Here is a 14,789-nt window from a genome sequence, read left to right as displayed (position 1 = left end):
TTGCCTTCTTAGTTGTATAGATTTTTATCTAAAAAAAAAAAAAATCAAAACAAAAAACACACCAGATCTATTGGTTTGACTAATGAGTAGAGGAAAGAAAATGGATCTAGGAGGGGCATCCTCCTTGCCCTTTGGACATTGGGAGAATTTTTATGCTTCACAGCACAAAAATTGCTAAGGATTGCTTTTGGGAAGGGGGAGAGGTGGACATCAGCTGCTGCAAGGAATGGAGCATGTTCATAGGAGCTTTCATGCATTATTCATCACAAGCTCTTTTCACTGGGATCAGCTGGAGGAAGTAGTTAGTCTAGTTTGAGCTACACTAGTATTATATTTAGGGGGCTTAAACAAGCCCAAGCAAGTACAGCACCAACTCTTTCTCTTCATCTGCAGGCAAATGTAGGGAAGTCAGCAGCTCTGCTTACACAGCTCCGTCTCTTTAGCCTGGATAACAGGAGTCATGCAACCAGGGGAAGCTACGCTGAGGATACACACATGCATTCGTGCTGGAAAATGAAGCTGCAGGTAGGAGAATGCCTTGTCAGCAGAGTATCTTGGCTTGCAGTTCATTATAGGGATGCTGCTAAGTCCTGCAAAATAAATATGTACATCAGGGCAGCCTGTCAGGAGAGGCTGCTGTAGAGGCTCCTCGTTAGAGTCCTACACAAACGATCCCTTTTAGTGTGAGACTTTGTTCAGTTCTAATTGTGAAGCTGCTTTATTTTTTAAATACCTTTCCTTCATTCATGCTAATACCTTTCTGAAGGTGCTTGGGATTAAAGGCAGAAGGACACCTTGCTGGTGTTTGGAATTTTTTTTTGTTGTTTTTATTTAACCTGGCTTTTTAATTGTATCGGTATTAGCACTTTTATTTGGGGGCAGGTAACCATAAGAGATCTGTTAAAACACAGCTGGGTGTGATAAGCATTAAGCTCCAATTGTGTCCTTTCAGAGTGCGTGCATTTGAATGGCTGCAGTGTTTACTACTTTTTTTTTTTTTAATTTTCTGTATAAAAATGCTTGTAAATTGAGGCTTTTGCTCTCAAAAGCTTGTCTGTAGTTTCTAATGTTATCAGTTGTTTTAAAATAAACCTATATTCCTTCTCTGTGCAAGCTTTGTATATTTAGATCGTCAGGGCTCAAGCAACACTATTAATTCAGTTTTAGACAAAGAAGGGGATTTTGCAAAACCTTATGGAACAAAAACAAAGGGTCTTTGTTCTGTTCTGTGAGCATTATTTGCTCTGCAATGTATGGGTTTGTGCATGTGTGAGAAAGGGAGGAATACAAACCCGTAATCTCATTTGGCAAGACTGTTCAAATGCTATTTGCTTTGTGTGTCTTAAGTCTGTGTGCTGCTTCTGGCGGTGAAGGCGCTGGTGCGGGTGTGTGTCCGCCTGCCCTGGCTGGGGGGTTTGTTTCCGTTTGGTGGGGATTCTATTTATTTATTTATTTAGGTGGGCTGCTGAAAACCCTGAACTTCAAAGTGCAAAAATCAAGAGCCCCTGCTAAACAACTAGGATGAAACGGTGCTTTGCTCTGCAGACAAACTGTTTTCTTTTAAAAATGGTAGCTTTGAGTCCAAGCTGGGGTTTAGTAAATAAGCATTACTAGTGGAAGCAGAAATTGTCAGCTTTATGTGAAATCCCCCAGGAGGAGATTAATGATCACGTGCTGTTGGTGAAGCTTGTATGTACACTGCCTGCCAGTATGTTGCCTTCCAAGATGACTTGATCACCTAAATATAATTTATATGTACACAAGAAGATGATATCTAGTGAGATTTTGTTTTTCCTTTTGTTAACAATTGGGAGTGACAATATTTTGTCACACACACTGTCAGGCTGTGGCTTTGGGTGTTGTAGGGGACTTTGGGAGTCCTAAATAACTTGAAATGTTGACTTTTGAAAAACTTAAAAAGCTCCTTTTGACTTCATATATTAAAGTTCTTGAAAATACATGCTGTACATACGGTGAGAATTGATCTGCTGCTTCAGTTTTGGAGATGCTTCAATTTCGTTGTGAGAGAGGTGACAGTCTAATACTCTTTTACAACAGATTGTCTGACGTTTCAGTGCGTAAGATCCTTGTTTCATGGAAGCTTGCAAGCAGGGTTCTTTTTCTGATTTTATTAGACTTGTGAGGTCCCATGTATTCATTTGCTTGATTGAAGTCATTGGAATTAAGAGATGGATTTGGGATTACGTGGTTTAACCTTTAAGATTTGGTTTGTGGTGTGTTTTGTGGGTTTTTTTGCGTTTTGTTTTGGTTTTTAACATTAAAGTGTATTTTACTGCTTCACTACTCATTTACACCTGGAGTCCAGGGTTGTGTTGTCTGTTCATCAGGATATAGGGAAGGAAGAGTTATTTCTGCACTTGCCTGTTTCATGTATTGGACTGATGTATTGATAGTTTAAAATGAAGTTTTCTAAAAGCATCGCTGTGTTGTTCATTTTCAACTAGTAACATTCAGATTTTGTCTGTGCTCGGCCCCCCTGCCACTCACTTAGCTGGTTTTTGTTTGTTTGTTTGTTTTAATGATAATCAAGTAAGATTTAATACTGTCGTTCTAGCACAAACCAGCAACTACAGCCCTATTGGCACAGGGAGGAATTAAGCATGTTCACCTCTGGTTTAAACCAATTTGGGCCCAGATTAGTGTCATCTTTGTACCATCTGAAAGTGCTCAGGCTTATACCCATGCTTCAGAAATTGCTCAAAATCCTTGGGCAGCTGAAGCCCTAGGGATCTGGATGGACTATAACACTGTAGATAGTAGTCTTGCTCCTGGGGAAAGGAGTTTTATTCTGGTGTTTACAATTTTTTTTTAAGTTCAGACATCATTAATAATAAATAAAAAATTAAGGAACTTTCACATCTGGGAAATGTTCTGGAACAAAAGGTCCATAAAAGTTCCCAAAGATTTGCTCCATCAGCTGAGAGTGAGGAAAATATTTGGACTGAACAGAGCACTTCAGGCATTGCTTACAGATCCAGGAAGGTGAGAGTTTGAGCTGAACAAAAAAACACAGCTAATGAATAAGGGGAAAAAAAGGGCACAAATCCAATTTTTGGTTATTTTTCTGTAGATCGCTGTGAAGAGTTGGAATCAGACCAGAACAGGAAACATGATAATCTGTATTCCGAATGAGGCAGGGAACAGGACTGAGACTTATTTGATAAAACTTGTTACCAGTTTTATCTCCATTTCAGTGTCTCTTTGTAATGGAATATGAAGGTTCCTAATAGTAGAATCAGAAATATAATTAAAATATTCAGTATTTGGCAGCAGTGAGAAATGGCACAAACTGAAGTGAAGAGTATGCTTATGTTCATATTAAAGAAGTGAATGGAAGAGGAGTTATTAGCTAGTTCTGAGATATAAAGGCAGCGTCATATGGTAACAACATTTAGATGAAATGGTTGCAACTGTGATGTCCTTGGGAAAAGTAGTAAAAACCAGGGAAGGCGAAGCTTATTGGCCCTATCAAGCAGTGCAGAAACTTAATTTAAGATTTTTTTATTTCTCAGCTGACAAGGAATTTTAAAGGGAAGTCTCTGGTGAGAACAGGTAGAAGTTTGCATTTGTTTTGTTTTTAATTCAAAAAATACTTGAAGAGTAAATTTAGCTTGGTGTTCGAGTTTTTCAGTACTGCAAAATGAACGTATTTCAGTTCGGGGCCTTCTCCCTCTAGCCTGTCCCCCAGTATGCTTGTTGGTGGGCAGTATTGTGGGGCTGCGATCAAATTGCTTGTGATGACAAACAATGTAAGACTGATTTGGAGCATGTATTACCATGCGTTCATGAGGTCTGTTTTGTAGCCTGCCCTATGACATTCAGCCTTTTCTCAGTATCAGCCAGCTTCGTTATGGTTTTGTCGCTGTCCCATCCCCCAGAGCGGGGTGGCCCGCTGCCTCCCTCCTCTACCAGCGGTGGGGAGGGACAGTGCTTGGCTTCCTCCCGTGACAGTGGTGGGGCTGCAGGATTCTCTGCACCTCCTCGAGGAAGCGCAGCATGCCAGGCTGGAGATACCTGCACCTTGGGCTGGTGGAGAAGGGCAAAGGGGTGCCATTGTCTCCTCATGCTTCAACCTCAGCATCGGGATGGATTTGGCCACTTCATCATGGGCGTCGCTTGGCCACTGGTGAGAAGCGAGGGTCAGTAAGAGGAGGGACAGAAGCAGTTTCTGCCCAATCATACCTCCCCAAACCTCTCAGTCTCATTGTCCAAAAGGTACAGGATGTGCTGATAGCACATGATACTTGAGCAGGAAGGGTTAAAACCATGTTGTCCGTTCTTTTCTTCCTCCTGGCAATGACTGCAAGGGCAGGCAGAAATAAAAAGCTTCTTATAAGGAAGTGTCCCTGTGTAAGAGAGACAGGGAAATGTCAGGCAATGATGTGCACCTCTGTGGCTTGACTGCAAGTCAAGTAAGTCAGGACTTGGCTGCTGATACGGGCAAGCCCGATCCAAAGGCTGTGTTGAGCACATTAGTGCAGAGATGTGCTAGCACACACACTGCCTCTCTCTGAGCAAGTCTTGGGCACAGGGCTCAGTGATGTGCTATGTTGGCTATATTGCTCTGGTTTGGTCTCTTTATTTGTGCATTCATGTTAAAGTAACAGCAAATTAACAGGTTGGAGATAAAGCACTGTTTTGATGTTGTGGAAGGTTTTGTGTACAATAAATGGTAGTGTGTAATTGCAGTTGTGCTTTGGAGCTCCCCAGTTGTATATTTGCCTTTCAGCGGTGTTTAGAGAACAATCTTGAAGTGAGGTGACTGTAGACACGCACAACATCCAAGCTTAAAGCTAACAGAAAGACATTTCAACACAGTTTGTAAATGTTGGCATAGATATGCTTTTGTCCTTGGGCTTAGATAGAAAATCATGACTAAGGACAGGCCAGTTAGACCTTTCTGAGTCAGACCACCTGTGTGTTGAACTCTGCAGAGACTTTTAACCCTTGTGCCTTCCCTGTGCTTCTGGAGCAGTTTGTGTGAAGATAGTGAAGGCTGGCAGCTTCAAAGCACTGAGAAAATGGAGGTCAGGAAGGAACTGACAGCAACTACTGCAATCTGGGATTCATGGAATCTGGTTTTATTTTGTCATCTTGTAGAGGTGAGTACAGTCATCTTTATAGGGTCATTCTAGGCTAGTTTTATCTGACTGGGTCCCTGCACTATAGGTATTTGAGGTGCTGGTGCCATCTTTTTTTCCTCCTGCTCCCTTCCCGTCTTGCATTGTTGTTTTTCTGATTTGCCTGTTTTTACTAAGATCTAAATTCAATTTCTGGAGAGGATCATCTCCTATACAAGGGTATGAAATAATGTTTGCTTGAACCCTTCAGCACTAAGTGCATATCTCATGAATGATGATTATTCCAGAGAACTGACTCAAAAACCCGAACAGCCCCTTATGCTTGCAGTAACAAGAGTGCTAAAGCTGTCAACAAAGTCAAGATCATAGCTAGAATTAAGAACGCAAGCACTGATGTACCAGGTTGGACCAAAGCACTTTGTGGCAGTGTGCAACAGGAGATGCTTGGGGACTAGTGTAAAAACATGCATGTAATTATATAATATTATATAATATATAAAAGTAGGCATGCCATCAAGCATATAGCAATGCCTCCCCAGAAAGCTCTCTGACTTCACTGATGTACAGCTCAAGGACACTTCTGTATTTGTATTTAATAGTTCTCAGTAGGTTCTTGTTCCACTAAGATCTCCAATAGCTTTTTCTAAACCTAAATAAAACTTTAAGCATCCAGAACTGCCTGAGACAAAGAGTCCCACCATTCCCACCATTAACTGTGGATTATGCAAGCAATAGTATTCTTTCTTTATTTTTTTTTCTTTTTTTCTTTCTTTTTTTTTTTTTTTTTTAATTCTGAACTGCTCCTTTCATTGGATGTTCCCTGTTTCTTTTACTGGAGAGACAGGAGATTGTTTCCTAGTTATTTTCTCTCTGCCCATCGTGATTCTGTTATCTCTTCTCCATGTTGAACAGCCCCAGTTCATTCAGTAGTTTATTGCATGGAAACCATTAATATTCAGTCATTCAATTACCCTTTTTGTGTGCTTTTCAGTCTTACTAACTCTTTGGGTTTTATGGGATGAGAACTGAACATAGTATTTAAAATGGCATTTCTGGGTTTCTAGAAGACAACAGTAGTGTCCTGGTTTCTTTTCTGTCCTTTTCTTAATAATTACAAACACTTGGGGGGTTTTGGACCACTACCAAGCACTAAGCTGGTGTTACCATAAAACTGATTTTGTAACCTGAAGACTGTATTCCTAAGTACTCAGACCTTCACCTTGAATATGTAAAATTCAAATTGTTACTTGATGTTTATCCAGCCTGCATGTCAGCAGAACTTCCTTTGGAAAAAATCTTATTTTTTGCCCTTGTGGGTTTTTTTTGGTATGGTTGGTTGGTTGGTTTATTTCTTCTTGTCCCAGACTAGTAGCTTGTCTCAGACCTGGTTCAAAGATGAGTTTAAATAAGAAAAGAATTGAAGTTTTCTTGTTTATTCTTCCATGCTGAAGATAGAAGAATTCAAAGGAAAATGAACATAGAGTGGCATAGAGTTCTTAAAGAACTTCTTTATATTTAGTAATCTCTTTTTTTAAACTGCATTTGAAATTTATTTCCTCTCTGAAACATCTTTAGTAAAAGTTCTGATCCTCAATCACAAAATGTTTGCCATCTGATTTGGAATATGAATTCAAGCAACTAGTAATACTGCTTGGTTTTGTGGGGTTTTTGTTTGTTTTTTTGGGGGTTTGGTTGGTTGGTTTGGGTTTGTTTTGTATGGAGGTTCAAATACAAGGCTTGGTCTGTCAAATGGCTGTGAAATTATTATAGCCTGGGCTTTGTATGTAAAGATCTCAGGAAAAAATTCAATTTCTAATTGAAAATGAAGTAGCTTCCCTGTTCTGCTGCCCCCAAAACATTATCCTGACAAACCATTTCAGCAGGAGAGTAACACGGTCTTCGAGTATACCAGAGCAGGAGAGGTTTAACGGGAGGAGTCAGGGATGCAGACTTAGGAGAGATTTTGACTTAGTGCAAAACTTGCCTTTTCTATATGAGTGTATTTCCCTCTTAAACTAGGGCTGGTTTAGTTGGGGTGTTACTGTGTATAGCAGTTTGACAGTATGCTTCTTTCTAAAGGTTAATCTGTAGCATCAGTCACAGTGAGGTAATTATTACTACTATTGATTTGTCCAGAAATATGTTTTACCTTCTATTTTTTGAACCTTTCCAGATATTCCTTTGGACTTCTTGCAGAGAAGTGAAGCTCTTAGCATGGTCCGTGCCTGCTCCACATCCAGCTTTTGGTGATGCTGAGAATCTCTGTGGGGTTTATATTATAGCAAGGGTTCACTTAAAGTTGCTTTTGAGAACATGTACTTTCACTCTTCAAGCATTGATTTTTTTTGCTGACATGTAACAGCGGCATTGTAGACCCCCGTGTTATATCCTGTCTTACTAGCTATTAGGTTTTGTGGATATGTAGGAAAATTCCACCTTTCATCTCTCAAAATTTTCAGTCTAAAAAAGTGAGCATGCATGGCAAGAACAAGTTTTGCTTGTTCCAATTTACCCCTAAGAAACTGGAGTATAAATTGAATTACATAAAAACAATGGTGAAAACATAAACACATATCTCCCTGACTCAAAAACTGGTGATGCATCCTTGACCACTTCCTTCATTAGAACTGGTGTTGGGCTATTCCCTTCTGGGACCTAAATTCTCTTTCAGCAGAGGTACTAGGAGTGCCTGGAAACGCAGGGAAAGGGCTTGTCTCCATGTTTGCCCATTTTGCTCTTGTTTAAGCTTCCTGTTAAATACTCATATGTGATTACTGTAATTATCAAAGCTTTGTGTTTATTTCTGAGTGGTGTCAGTGGATTTTAACTGCACCTGTTAAAGGCAGCCTGGCCCTAACTAGCACTGATGATTCTGATTAGCATAATTTGTTGTCTCTTTGTGAAAATTACTCAACTGTACTGCTGTCTGGCCACGCTTTTCTTTTTTCAAGAGATAAATTTCCCCTCATGGCTTTCAGTAAGGGTGCCTGGTAGTAACATGATAGCTACCAAGCCATACCTTCTGTATTTATTATTGTAATAATGCTTCATGTTCCACACAGAGTCCTTCGCTCTGAGCCATGTCAAACGGCTAAAATTTGGAAGAGCGGGGGTCCTGTCAGCTGCAATAGAAATGAGTCAGCCTCAACGGGGAAACCCTGCCACTGTGTTAATGTTAAAAGAGCATTTGGAGAAGGGCAAAAATAGGCAATTGTCAATAGACAATTCAGTCAGAGCTGTAGAGCAGAGCTAAACTTTGCGAAGTTACTGTTACATTGAGTTACTGAGGAAAACAAGACACACAAAAAAAAAGAAAAAGAAAAAAGGAAAATCTTTTCTGTCTAGATCTTTAATAATCACAAATCTGTAAAGAACAGAGAGAATTTCAGATTATGCTGTTCTTCCCTCCTCCTCTGCTTTTTGATGTCTTTTTGTGGCTTGCTTGCCTTCCCTTTCATGTGTCTTCTTGATGTGTTTTTGACATTGGGATTTAATTTTTGTTAAACATCACTTCTGGGTAAGTTGCTTTCACTTACAGATTCTTTTCACTTGTTGCTAAAACTACGCCTTTCTTTCTTATGGTTGCATTTGCTAAAAATATTCTTTTGTAATGTCTCTTGGAATCCATACGTTTCTTTGTTCCCGACATCCCTTTCTCATCTGTCTGCTATACGTGGACAAAAGACAAAGACCTTGATTAGGGACTTTCCTGGTGCTATTTTACTATCTTGACTTCAGACTCACAAATAACTAGTGTTGCTAAATGTATTTGCTTGGTGGCTGTTACAGATGTGTTGGAACCTTAACATGGCTTAGACTGAGATGATGAACAGCCAAGTAATCAATGTCTTTGCCAGTCATCTCAGAAACTAAGTTTTAATGAGTCAGATAAGTCTTATGGGAGCTACTTTTTTCAGCTGATGTTGAAAAGTTACTCTGCCTCTATTAGGACCAAAATCTTTGAGGTTCACATCCCCTTTTCCTCTCACTGAAGTGATTTAGCTTCTCACAAGAGCAGTTCCACAGTGGTCTTGGAGGAGGTAGCAGTTGTCTCTCCCAGTACAGCCTCACAGGCTCTGCAAAGTCTGATTGGAAGCTGCCTTTGTTGAAATGAGTTAAAATACTCTTGCCCATAACTTTGTCTCCTGCTTAGTAGTAAACAATTTTCCTTTTTTTTTAATTAATTACATTAATGTTTTTTCTTTATGAGGCTAGCCATGAGGAAATCAGAAGGGTCCAACTTGAGCCTTTCATCATATGGCTGCACAGAGAATATCCATAGGTGCTGTTTCTTCCAAGTTCTCTTATTTTGTTGTTATCTGTAGACACCAGAAGGACACTGTAAAGCTGTCCAGAAGTGCCTAAAGACATAACAAGTGCTCCAAAAGCTTATTGTCTCCGCATTGCGAGAGGGTGATTTTTCCATTTCTTTAGTTAAGCAGTTCAGGGTTGAAAGACTACACAGATTACTCCTCCCCCTGAGCCCTGTATCTCATCCCTTTTTTCTACATTTTGCCTTGTGGCAAAGAACAGAATGACTTCAACCTATTGGCTAGGTGATAACCTCAGACAGCCTTGCCTCTGTAATGTCAGCCTCATTTGGTGAAAAAGAACCCTGAATTTCAGTCCTGGTAAAGAAAAAAAAATAATCACCATCCCCACCCCCCAGGAAAAAACAACCAAAATAAACCAACACACACACTCAACCAATACCAAACAAAAAACCAAAACAAAACAACAAACAAACAAACCAGTAAAAACACAACAAAAACAAGTAAGCACCTACAAAACAAAGCAAACACACCCTGTTGCTTTTTTCTGAGGTGTAACACTTTCAAAAGCAAAATCGAAACAGTAGTACTGAAATAATGAGATTACAATGTTAAAAGAAATGGTGATTTTACAATCTCTGGACTGAGCATGGAAGCACCACACCCATGCATTTGTCCTGCATATAATTGCAATAAAGGTTGTGAAGGTAAATGTTCTTTTTGTTTTTAACTAGTGCTTGAAACATGTTTTAAAAATTTTCTTCCTTTCTTGTGCAGATACTAGGCAATGTTGCTGAATTATTTTTATCATGTTTATTTTGGTGTACTCAGCCTATGTGATTGAGAATGTATGCACTCGTTTTATGAATTTTAAGCTAATTTTGTGATTTTGAAACTTGAGTCATTTTATGTGTGTTTCAGAGGTTGAGGAAACTGAATTGCAGTTGTTTAAAAAGTGGGGAACAGTTTGATTTCTGAGTACTAGAGCCAGTAGTGCTTCAGTGGCAATTTGGTGACTCGAATTGGTGTTTTCCTAGACAAAGCTTAATCTAGGTCCTAGTGTGGGCTGTGGAGACCTGTGAATCTTTCACTTTTTTTTTTTTTAGTAAAAGTTAATCTGAAGCTCTTCAATGATAGAAATCAGCAGAGAAGATGGCACTGAGGTAGCAGGAGGCAGGAGAGTGTTGGGAAGAGGAAGAAATGTCTTTAAAATGTTTTTCCAGGGCCTAGTTTCTGCACCTTCTGTTGGGCAACTGGGCTACTGTCAACGTGGGGGATTGTGTTTCTTTTGTTTGGGGATCCTTCCCTTCCTCTCCTCCCTTTTTCCTTCCTCTCCTCCCTTTTTCCTTCCTCTCCTCCCTTTTTCCTTCCTCTCCTCCCTTTTTCCTTCCTCTCCTCCCTTTTTCCTTCCTCTCCTCCCTTTTTCCTTCCTCTCCTCCCTTTTTCCTTCCTCTCCTCCCTTTTTCCTTCCTCTCCTCCCTTTTTCTTTTCTTTGTTTTTCCCAGCTTAGCCTAGCATAACAGGAAGCAATCTCAAAACTAAGCAATTTAAGCTCCCTTATGTTGACCTTGATGGTTGGTTGGTCTCCATATTGAGATGTTTTGTGGTTACTACACACTGTTATTTCTTTCTCTTGGCATTAAGTTAATAGTTTTCTTTCAATAGTTTCTACCATTCCATCTGGTTTCTCTTAATGGCTAATTTTGTTGTTGTTTCTTGTCATCAGTTTCTCTCTTGCTGTCTGATGGAAAAATAGTGTTTTAGGACTCATTGGGGTGCTTGTTTTATCTCAATTGACAGTCAGTGGTTTAACATTAGGACTTTGCAATGTAACAACACTCTTCCCCAAGGAAGTATTTGTCTGTCTCAAAGGGGTTAGATTAGTTTGAAGAACCAGATGTAATACCTGAGGCTATCTGAGGCACCAGCTCTGCTTTCAAATCCAGGCTGGGCCATCGTGGTTAGGGTAATAATTCCTGTGTTTTCTCTCTCTCTGGTTTACTCAGGAACTATGCTTCTGCTAAAATTATGTTTTTAATGCTTCCGTCTCCCATAATTGTGGCTCTGCACCTACTCTGGTCTTCATGAGAGCACTGGCAGTGTGTTGTTATGCCTAAAAATATCCCTTGTTTCAAGTCAAATTAGTGTCCTGACTTCTGTTGGCTTCTCATTTCCCAGGTTACAATCAAGGGTTAGAGTAGGAGTTCACTTAGTGATTGTCTGTCCTGTAGTCTGTTGTAGTTATTACAGCTGGAAAGAAACTCTTAAATTAAGAAATTATGAGCCTAGCTGCAGTCAACATCCCTGAAATGGCTTTATGTATGGGAAAGCTTGGGAGCTGCAGGTTTTGAAGGTTCAATGGTTTATAACTGTCCCTGTTGTTTTTCATCAACCTTAAAGTAATGAACTTTAGTGCCAAGTTATTGTTACTATATTTCATCATTGCAACACCAGCATTTTAGCTGAATGGCTTGGCCCCACTTGACCAGCTGTTTCAAGCTGCCTGTGTATTTCAACTGGAAGCATTTTCACAATGAAAAGACTTCCTGTGAATTTTTTCTCATGGCTGTAAGGATAGAAGAGCTGAAAACTTGAGCTGTACTTTGTAAGCTCATGATTTACCGCAATACTTGTACTGAAATGGCAAACACACTGTAGGCAGGCAAAAGAAAAACTAAAACTGTCTTTCCATAAAGCTTATTTTGACTGGAAAATTAATACTGGTTGTGCAAGGCAGGGAGTTTTGTGTGGGTATAAGTTACTTTTGCACCCTGTTTTTTCATGGCATACCAGTGACATTTAAACAGATTACAACCATATCCAAGCTCTTAATATTGCATCGGCCATCTTCTGTCAAAAAATGCTGTGTTAAATGGTAAGGGGAGTTGAAGAGCAGTGTCAGGATCAAGCCAATTTCTAGGTAAGGTGGCCTTAACCTGCACAGTGTGGTTTAAAAATAAGAGGACATCAGTCCTCCTAATAAACTGTAAGCACTGGTTTTGCATATGTTACAGATAATGACAATTCTAGCTGATTACAAGCTGAATAGTGTTCTATAAACCATTCTTTTCCTTCTCCGTTTCCCTGAGTAATAGTGGGGCAAAGCCCTTTTAGAGGTAAGATTAAGGCTGTCTCCAGATTATCTAGCATACAATGTCACTAGCTATTCTGGGTGGAGAGAAACAGGCATGAAGCAATGTGTGTGCTAATTCCATAAATCAAACAAAGGTAGCCTTAAAAAAAGAAAATAGAACAAGTGCCAAATTCGTGTAATGCCATAGAAAAATCAAGCTAGGTAAATGCGATGATAATCTGACCAAAAGGCAGATTTTTGTCTCTTATTTTTTAAAAAGAGACGTTAATTTCTTTTAATCAAGAAACTCTGCTTATTCTACAAAGTCACTATAATACTATGGCAGATGACCACTGGAAGAGACTTAGCAGTGGGAGCTCAGTTTCTTTTGTCAAAGGATTTCTGAGATGCAACAGCTGTAGGATGGATGTTAACAGTCTCATTTCTGCAGTCCATTATCTTGAAAGTGGGCAAGATATTATACAACAAGGACAAGGATATTCCTTGGGGGTGTACAGTTGGAAAGGGAATTCCTCATTCTCTTTTGCCATTAGATATTCTCTGCTAGCCCATGAAGAAGCATGTGAAGCAGGACCTTCAGTCTGCTTTTTCTTGATACTTCAAGCCTTTAATAGTTTCTGCAAATTGTCTGTCAATAGAAGGCCTACATACCAAATTCAACAAAGAAACATAAGAGTCATTTTGCCTTCAAAACAAAACCAGAAACTAGAGGGAGAGGAGAATTGTATCTTTTGGGTTTTTTCCTCCTCAGTTGTGCTGCACATTGTATTTCTTATTACTTTCTCTATCCTCCTTTCCCCTTTTTGCTCTTCTGCTTTTTATTTAAAATAGTTTTCGCTTCTGCCATGACGTGCCATGCCATGTAGCAGCTGCTTTTGATTTGTGGAAGCACACGTAGAAGCTTTCTCACGTGTCTGACTCCAGGGAAGATGTTAACATGCTTTTCACTGAAAGGAAAAGAAAGGTGAACGCAGATATACTTGAAATAAAAACAGGACATCTGCAGTATCAAGAAGTGTGAATTTAGCAAGGAGAAAATGTGAACTCCTGAACAGTACTGGAAGAGAATTTAAGTATGCTCAGTGTAATGAGAATATTTTTACAAGTTGTCCTCTTCTTTACCGTTTATAGATATGAACCAGTTTTACCTGTCAGCACTTTTCAGAGGTGATCTCTGACTTTCTGTCCCATTCTTTTCAACTGAGCTTTTAAAGGTTTAATATCCAAGGCCATAAAGATCTGACTACAGATAGTGAACCTCTGGTTCCCAAGTCCTGGCTCAGTGATCATCTGATTTTTTTTTTCTCTTCTGTGATGCTATCTGTGATATAAATGAGATCACAACTACCTTGTCATTAAAATTCAGATGACACTTGCAGGATTTCTCTTTTGTGAGGGTTTCTTTGGCTTACTTTACTGTAGCCCTTGGGATTCGGCCCTGTCTAGTGCCAGTTCTTTCCAGTAAATGAAATAAAAATGTAGTTTTTAGTGGGGTTTTTTAATATATAGGTATATACGTGTAAGTATATATATATATATATTTTAATGTATTTGACATAAATATGCCTGGCAGCTTTTATTCAATATGCCTGTATCCATCCATCTCAGTGTCTGCTGTCAGCTTGCTGTAGTTATCTTTAAATTTTCTCCTACTGGGTTACAAGCTTTCTGAAGCAATTCCAGCATTTTGCCATGTATTATGCTTAGCACCACAAAGGTCTGCTCCTGAATTTTCTTGTTGCTTGAAAGCATCAGTTGAATTTAGCATGGTTTTCTGATTTCTAAATTACATCCAGATAGGATGTTCCAGTCATGCTCGGCCCTCTGGCATTTGTAACGCTTGGTAGTGAGTTCAACTCCATATCGTTCAGGGAATAAAACTACCATTTCTGTAAGTATTTGTTAGAAGGGCATATTGATCTGGAAGCCAAATCTAACGCTCCACTTTTGAGAAGTGTTAGCTAGCAGAAAAACAAAATCCTCCTGGATTTAAAAATTATTGCAGTCCTGTTTTCTAAAGCTTACAGAAGTTCCCCTTTGTACCCAGGATTAGCTCTTATGAAGGCAGCTATATTTCTATCCATTCTAGTTTCCTGATGTGTAAGTTACCCTCCTTTATATAGTATCCCAGCATCCTTTTCTTGCATTGAATTAAAAACTATTTCCAATTTGTTTTCCAGTGGTGATGTGGAATGATACAGAGAAAAACTATAGATAATAATAGAAAGACATGAGAAAAGGGCTGGTTCATTTGGGAAGAGCAGCAGCTAAGAAGAAACGAGGGTAATAAAAGGCACAAGGAGACAGAAGATGCAGGTATGA

The 14,789-nt window shown here is 39.4% G+C and overlaps 1 protein-coding gene across 23 annotated transcripts in view; it reads left to right on the top strand.

Moving 5' to 3' along the window:
• MARCHF8 (membrane associated ring-CH-type finger 8) overlaps positions 1-14,789 on the top strand; it is a 98,448-nt gene that overhangs the window by 43,151 nt on the left and 40,508 nt on the right. For 6 of the 23 annotated variants that reach the window (XM_065067333.1, XM_065067334.1, XM_021295626.2 and 3 more), the window contains 2 exons: positions 394-525; positions 4,956-5,123. The exons of 9 other annotated variants lie outside the window; for them this stretch is intronic. In XM_065067333.1, the coding sequence (XP_064923405.1) occupies positions 394-525; positions 4,956-5,123 (300 nt within the window). Of the gene's footprint in view, positions 1-393; positions 526-4,955; positions 5,124-14,647; positions 14,784-14,789 lie in introns of those variants that run through there. 8 more of the 23 variants (XM_065067337.1, XM_065067339.1, XM_065067338.1 and 5 more) reach the window with 6 other exon arrangements.

The sequence above is a fragment of the Columba livia genome, chromosome 6 (genome assembly GCF_036013475.1).
Source record: "Columba livia isolate bColLiv1 breed racing homer chromosome 6, bColLiv1.pat.W.v2, whole genome shotgun sequence".
NCBI lineage: Eukaryota > Metazoa > Chordata > Aves > Columbiformes > Columbidae > Columba > Columba livia.
The sequence above is the reverse complement of the archived record's forward strand: the minus strand, read 5'-3'. Positions and strand labels throughout refer to the sequence as shown.